The 7,259-nt window shown below is 43.7% G+C and overlaps 1 protein-coding gene across 1 annotated transcript; it reads left to right on the top strand.

The window, feature by feature from the left end:
- The first annotated feature begins 1,422 nt into the window (after positions 1-1,422).
- On the top strand, positions 1,423-6,855 carry LOC146550509 (keratin, type II cytoskeletal 8-like). Its single transcript, XM_085260451.1, has 8 exons — positions 1,423-1,935; positions 3,556-3,764; positions 4,399-4,459; positions 4,747-4,842; positions 5,142-5,306; positions 5,396-5,521; positions 5,606-5,870; positions 5,983-6,855. The coding sequence occupies exons 1-8, from the start codon at positions 1,543-1,545 to the stop codon at positions 6,246-6,248; spliced, it is 1,581 nt and encodes a 526-aa protein (XP_085116577.1). The 5' UTR covers positions 1,423-1,542; the 3' UTR covers positions 6,249-6,855.
- The last annotated feature ends 404 nt before the right edge of the window (positions 6,856-7,259 follow it).

Raw genomic sequence — 7,259 nt, 5'->3', positions numbered from 1 at the left:
ACACTTTGTTGTTGTTGTTGTTTTTTTTATAAATCACAGTAAGAGCATGAAACCAATTTTTCTGGACTCTGATGGTGAAGTCTGCAGCAGTAGTTATTCAAGAAGCCACCCTTCCACTATTAATAATACAGAAGCTAAGTTTTTCTCTATTGCTCTGGATATCGTCATAAAAATGTTACTATATTTAAAGTATGCTTTTAAACAATGTATAGTTTTACAAACTTGATTGAAGTGGGCCAGCTGAGCGAAATCGACAAACGGCAGTCATTTACCTTAGCTTGACAAAAGGCCAGGCTAGCCTGTTAGCATGTAAGCTAGATTTCTGTACAAATTAAAATAAATATTAAAAAAGAATACATTTCCTATTGAAACTAATAAGAGACCCTTTATAAATGGTTAATCACTGGCCTGTTAGTTAATATTTTACTAATGATTTATAGGTTATTTAACAGAGTAAGAATAACTTTCAGTTGTATAGGGAATGCAAGCTAAGATATCCCTAACCGGCTGCTGGCTGTTGCTGGCTAGGTTAAGCGTGGGATCAGTGTAAATCTTTGCTGCTAACTCAAAGTAAGAAAATAAAAAGTTCTAACTCCTACAAGGCTGAATAAGAGATGGCAAAACTGCAGGAAGCTAACATTTAAAAAGTTAATTCGTACACAAGTTTTAAACTGCATCCACAACAACTTGTAGTCCAACCTGTTATTTGAATATATGATACTGTAAATATGCAGTGTCCTGCTGAAATGTGTTTTGGACAGACATCAGAAAGATCTGTACACAGACTTGGTAGAGCTTAATGATCTGTGATGATGTGTTATTTGTGTTGAAGTCACAGAAAGGAGGGTGAAGGAATTCCTTGCAGAATAGACATCCCAGTGCATCCCAGTCTATATTCCATATTCATTGTTTGTTTCATTAAGATGACACCTCCCTTCTTACACATACCAGTTCACAAATGCCTTATCAATGAATCATAACAGATCATCTTTTGTTGTACAGATGTAACTCACGTACATGTGCGAGAACTGCTGAGCTGCTTATCAACCACCCACTCAGGCACCAGCCCCCACACGCTAATGCTGCAGTTTTTGTCATACAAAGCTTCAGCTGGAATACAATCATTATTACTACAAAGCATTTTATTTGTAGTGTGCTTGAATACTTTTACTAGGAAAGAGACAGACTGAGGAGAGAAATATCTCCACATTCCTCAAAAAGAAAAGTTTTTTCTTACAACCCAGAGAAGCCTGTAGAAAGGGCAGGTAATGGTTTTGAATGACTGGACCGTGTGTCATAGAAGTGTAAAGTTACAGCCCAGCCCTCCCTGTCATAGACTTGCAGCCAATGGCATCTAAAGCCTGAAGTCACTGAAGTCCCCTCCCACTGGGGAAAGCTTTAAAACTCTTCAGTAGATTCTCGTCTTTCTATCCACTCTGGTCTCTCCCGACTGCTGGCCTGCCTGACTGCCTGCCTTATTTACCGAGCCACTTGGTCTGACCTACCCAGACTTTTTTCATCCAAAAGAAAAACTACTTCACAATGTCTTACAGGGTGAACACGATGAGTTACAAGAGCTCTTCTGCTCCAAGGAACTTCAGCAGCAGTTCCTATGGTGGATCGGGTATTTCTGCCAGCAAGAGGTACTCTGCCAGGAGTTCCTATGGTGCCCCTAGTCAGTTTGTGGGTGGTGGCATCACCAGGTCCTCTGCCTACAGCGTGAGCTCTGGCATGGGTGGCTCAGGAGCAATGGGCATGGGTTTGGGCTATGGTGGTAGTTTGGGTGGTGGCCAGACCATCACTGCTGTGACTGTGAACAAGAGCCTTCTGGCCCCCCTGAACCTGGAGATTGACCCCAACATCCAAGTTGTCCGCACCCAGGAGAAGGAGCAGATCAAGACCCTCAACAACCGCTTTGCTTCCTTCATTGACAAGGTAAGAGTTTGTAGTAGTGGTCAGATTAGTGTAGCTCAAAGTTTCAGGCTGTTTTAGTCTTCTCAAGCAGGAGCTACTTTGGTTGCACTGAAAGCTGAAAGCTTGGGCAAAGTGTGCTAAAAACAAAGAATGCTGTATTGTACGTATTTCAGAGCTGTTACACTGTTATGCAACATTCGAGAGGGAGACCCATATGTTCGCCACATGTTCTGTAATGCTGATTTCCTCACTTTTGCTGCATGGGGAAATTTGATTTATTCCTCTCTTTGCTTCCCTCCCACAAATGCTGCAAAAGGCAACTCGGGGTTAGGCTCTCATATCTTTTGGCTCTGGCTGCCCTTTTATAGTGATGAAAAACAGACGTGTAGAATGAGAAACGAAGACAAAGAGAGAGAGAGAGAGGAGAGAAGAAAAAAGTTCAGGGTGTGTCAGGGCAGAGCTCAGGGCTTGTGATACGAGTTACCTTGGGAATAGTCCCTCCCCTTACTTGGGGTGTGGCTCTCCCTGCTGGCCCCCACCCCTGCCAAATACACGCATACAGTCAGTACTGAGTGCTGTTGTTACCTTTGTGACAATGGCGTCTTTCACAGTGACACACTGTATAAAGAATGCCCACCGGGTGTATCAGCACATGAAGTTTTTATCTTTCTAATCAGCAGTGAAGTACATAAAAGTTTGTGTGACACTCAGTAGAGTATTTGTCCTCTGAGCTCTCAGGAGTGGGTTAATATTTAAAAAGGCCAGTTGGTTTCATGTTCTCGCCAGTGCCAGCTGACTGGCTACATATCGACTCTGTTACTCCCAGAGCAATGATTAAGGAAGCTAGAGTGCATTTTGCATGCTTTGACACCGAGCAAACAAACTTCCGCCCACATGTCTTTTATTTCGTGTGCTGTATTTGGAGCCACTTCTGTTATCTGATTTCTCTCCAGCTCTAATGAAGACAACAGGAGGCAGTTAGGCCTCAGCTTTAGAGTGCACTGTCTCATGGTCCAAGGTCCAATGAGTCACATATCTGCTTTCACTGTTTCTCTTTTTAGTATGCAAGTATGCAAACCACACAGCTCTTCACTTTGCCCCATCTAGCTTCATATTCTCTCCGTTCAGCACATCCATATTACGCGGTTAAATATTGACCTTTCTTTGTCTGCCTGCCGACAAAACTCAGCTTCGCCCCTTTTTTTATTTGTCGCACAAAAACAGGAAGACATGCGGGAGAATGGTCAGCTAAAGCTGTTCCTCCATCACTGCTTTTTTCCAACCCCCTACCTCCTGTCAGGATGCGAGCATGTCATGCATACCTTCCTTTGGAAAAACACAACAGCCAGTCTGGCAGCAGAGCAGCTTACAAAACATAGACAAGAACAACAAAGACAATAGGTGGCAAATGGCGAGGTTGATGGCCATGTTGATGGTAACTGAATCCTTAGATAAAGCTATTCTATTACATCGGGGTCCCATCGACCGCACGCTCATACTTTACAAGGAAGTTTCATAATAACTCACGTCTAACAACAAGCAAAAATGTAAAAATTACTGCTTGCTTATATTCATCCATAGATGACTGTACACAGTCAGATGCATAACCCTGTCTTTTCTGCCTCTTTCTGTGAACCTCAGGTCCGCTTCCTGGAGCAGCAGAACAAAATGTTGGAGACCAAGTGGAGCCTGCTGCAGGGACAGACCACCACCCGCTCCAACATCGACGCCATGTTCGAGGCTTACATCGCCAACCTTCGCAGACAGCTGGACAGCCTAGGCAACGACAAGATGAAGCTGGAGGCTGACCTGCACAACATGCAGGGCCTGGTGGAAGACTTCAAGAACAAGTGAGTGTGGAGGGAGGGGGTCAGTGAGGGCAAAGAATAAGCCGCTTCAGTCCTGCAGTTCTGATACGTATGTTTTATGTAGGATTCATCTGTTTCCATTCAACTAATATGTGCACAAAAGAAGCCTTACATTTGAGTGAGCTGTACAGACTACTCCCTACATCTGTCCGTTGTTTTGCGTCACACTTACTCGAGGGAATTACAACACTCAGGAAGTATGTTCCAAACACCCATTACATTACGTATGAGTGGAGGTAAAGCTCATGGCTCGTGAGTTGGCTGTCAGCAGACCTGTCTATAGCATTTACACATGAGGGAAACAAGCTTGATTGTGTCCATGCTGGCGTGCACATATCTCCATCAGAGGACAGCAGTGCTGCATGCGCTCTTTAGTTGTCTGCAGACAAATGGGGCACATCAGCTGAGGGGTTCCCAAGGGAGAAATATCAGCAACACCTCTTGGCCCAGAGTCAACAAACACTGTGTGAGGCAAATGTCCCAAAGGAGTTCACCAATCAGTTATGGTCGTCTTGCACCACCTAGTGTTACTTTAGTTTAAAAACACTGAAATACAATGAGTTATTTCTGGATTTTCAAAATGGCCTCATAAATACTATTGTCTTTGTCCTTTCAGGTATGAAGACGAGATCAACAAGCGCACAGAGTGTGAGAATGACTTTGTCCTGATCAAGAAGGTCAGCACTGTTTTTTTCTTACATCTGTACACACTGTTTGTTCATAACATCTGCTGGGCCGGGGGGGGTAAACTGTTGTTTGAGCCACAGAAATTCAGAAACTAGGATATGTTACATGTCAAATGAAGTCTCATATAGTCTTTCTGTTAAAAGCTTTACCATTTGGGTGTTCTATAAAAAAAGACTCTAACCCTAGGTGGGTTGGAGTCGATGTTAAGAAGGTACAACTTTTCTTAAATTAGCCTCGTGTTCTAACAAAAGTTTTGCTTTTCTTTTCTTTCTTCCAGGATGTCGATGAGGCCTACATGAATAAGGTTGAGCTGGAGGCTAAGCTGGAGAGTTTGACAGATGAGATTAACTTCCTCAGGTCGATCTATGAGGAGGTACGGCACAAAATCAGCGTGACTGCATTGTTTTTTCCCTGCTTCCCTTTTGGCTTCAAAACCTCCAACCACTAAACCACTTGCTGCTTTCATCAGCGTTTATCTTCCCTGTCATGGCATTCTTATGATGTTTGTGGTATCCTTTTGGAATATGTTTTGCCTTTGCAGCAATCTTGATTTTTTCATCTTTTTAGCATATTTCCTTACAGCACCTCTTTGAGTGTGTTAGTTTTAAGCGTTTCATCCTGGGGTTTACATGACTAATCTTTCACCTCTTCTTCTCTTTCCTTTTTGACTAGGAACTGCGTGAGCTCCAGAGCCAAATCAAGGACACATCAGTCATCGTGGAGATGGACAACAGCCGCAACCTGGACATGGATGCCATTGTTGCAGAGGTTAAGGCACAGTATGAGGATATTGCCAACCGTACCCGTGCTGAGGCAGAGACATGGTATAAGACCAAGGTAACAGACGATTCCTATTACGTTTATCAGGTCGTTCTCATTAGAGACTTTCGGGTTTGTAATATTTTGCTTTATTAATGTTCATTTAGTATGAGGAGATGCAGACATCCGCCAACAGATATGGAGATGACTTGAGGTCTACAAAGACAGAGATCGCAGACCTTAACCGCATGATCCAGAGACTACAGTCAGAGATTGACGCCGTCAAGGGACAGGTATTTTCAGCCACCACACTTAGCCTAGTCAATTTCTGCCAGTTGTTTGGACAAAGTCTTATTCCGTTATCAATCATCTGTTAGCGTGCCAACCTGGAGGCCCAGATTGCTGAGGCAGAGGAGCGTGGCGAGCTGGCTGTGAAGGACGCCAAGGCCCGCATCCAGGACCTGGAAGATGCCCTGCAGAGAGCTAAACAGGACATGGCCCGCCAGATTAGAGAATACCAGGACCTAATGAACGTCAAGCTGGCTTTGGACATTGAGATCGCCACGTACAGAAAACTCCTGGAGGGAGAAGAGGACAGATTGGCAAACGGCATCAAGGCTATCAACATCTCCCAGCAGAGCAGTAAGTTCCCTTCAGTGACATCCTGCAGCACTTGTAGTTTGGATTCTCTTGTAGTTTTCAGGTTTAACAGATTAATTGAACATTTGTAAGTTAAAGTATTGTCTCTCAACAGCAAGCTACAGTGGATTCCCCATGGACAGCATGAAGAGCAGCTACTCGAGCACCTACTCCAGCGGTTTCAGTGGCGGATACGGTAGTGGATACGGTAGTGGATACGGTGGTGGATACGGTGGTGGATACAGTAGTGGTGGCTTCAGCAGCAGCAGCGGCAGTGCCGGTGGATACAGCACCCAGACTAAGAAGAATGTTGTGATCAAGATGATTGAGACCAAGGATGGCAAAGTGGTGTCTGAGTCCTCCGAAGTCATTGAGGATTGAGCGGTCTAGTCTAGAGGTGTAGCTGCCTGTCTGCTATGATCTTCTCTGCCTCTATGGTAGTTATATAGTCACAGTTCACCCCCAACCCAATAAACAAGTCTGAAACAAAAGCTTGCCAGCCACTCTTCAGAGCCTTTACATATTCTTAACAAAGCAATAAATGATTGTAACACTACCAAAGATTTGAAAGGGACCAAAGGATTTTGTTTTGTATGTCTGTTTTCTGACAGTTTGTACTAAAAATAGTTGTTTGTTTAAAAAAGTCCGATAAAACCTGGGCCTACTTCAGCTAGGAATAAAACACAGATGTGTCACGCTCCCTTGAAATCTATGCAACTGCTGTTCCATGCTTAAAGTGCCTTTGCGGTGCATCAAATAGACAGTGGTGTTGTCAGAGGAATGTGAATGTACTGACACAGTGCTCCAGTGTTCATGGTCAAAAAATGTCGTAAAATTGCCTGCTACAGTAGGTAGTGCATGTGTCTCTGTGCGTGCCCTGTAACTGAAACTGTTTGACCCCTTAGGAGGCTGCCCACACCAACCTGTTGTCCTGAGGTGCTGTTTTTGCTACCAATCCAAATAAAAATGTGTTTACTGAAGGTAAAAAGGTGTTTCTTTGTTTTTTAAATAAATAGTGGTCCAGACTGAAAACTAGAAGGAATAGTAGTGATAGTAGAGTCTAAACAGTCTCCCTTGTTTCACTGCCCAACAAGTCACAGTAGATTGTTGCCCCTCCATGAGCCAGAGGTTCATCCTTCCCTTTCTTGCCAGGGACTTGTTCACAGGGGTCGTTGGATTATCGGGTTTTTTTGTATTATTGTGAGGTCTGTACCTTCATCACATCTCACACACATATTCATCAATCAATCAATACCATCCAAATACAGCACTTCACGTCCAGATTAGAGGCTTAGATGTGGGCCTTAGAGATTCCAAAAGAAGATGCAGAGCCTCACATGAATAAACTGGGACAGTAATTACATTTTTTTTAAATGTAAGTGCACACCTATG

This window comes from Mchenga conophoros, linkage group LG20 (genome assembly GCF_057382185.1).
Source record: "Mchenga conophoros isolate Kocher_MC1m ecotype Shallow Benthic linkage group LG20, M_conophoros_male_GT1.1, whole genome shotgun sequence".
Lineage (NCBI taxonomy): Eukaryota > Metazoa > Chordata > Actinopteri > Cichliformes > Cichlidae > Mchenga > Mchenga conophoros.
Note: the sequence above shows the minus strand (reverse complement) of the source record. Positions and strands in the feature narration are given on the sequence as shown.

What these genes read in the sequence shown, in the direction of transcription:
- LOC146550509 (XM_085260451.1), top strand. Translation starts at nt 1,543, where the DNA reads ATGTCTTACAGGGTGAACACGATGAGTTACAAGAGCTCTTCTGCTCCA. An exon ending in ACTTTGTCCTGATCAAGAAG is followed by an intron (nt 4,460 to 4,746) that starts GTCAGCACTGTT and finishes TCTTTCTTCCAG; the next exon opens with GATGTCGATGAGGCCTACAT. An exon ending in TTGACGCCGTCAAGGGACAG is followed by an intron (nt 5,522 to 5,605) that starts GTATTTTCAGCC and finishes ATCATCTGTTAG; the next exon opens with CGTGCCAACCTGGAGGCCCA.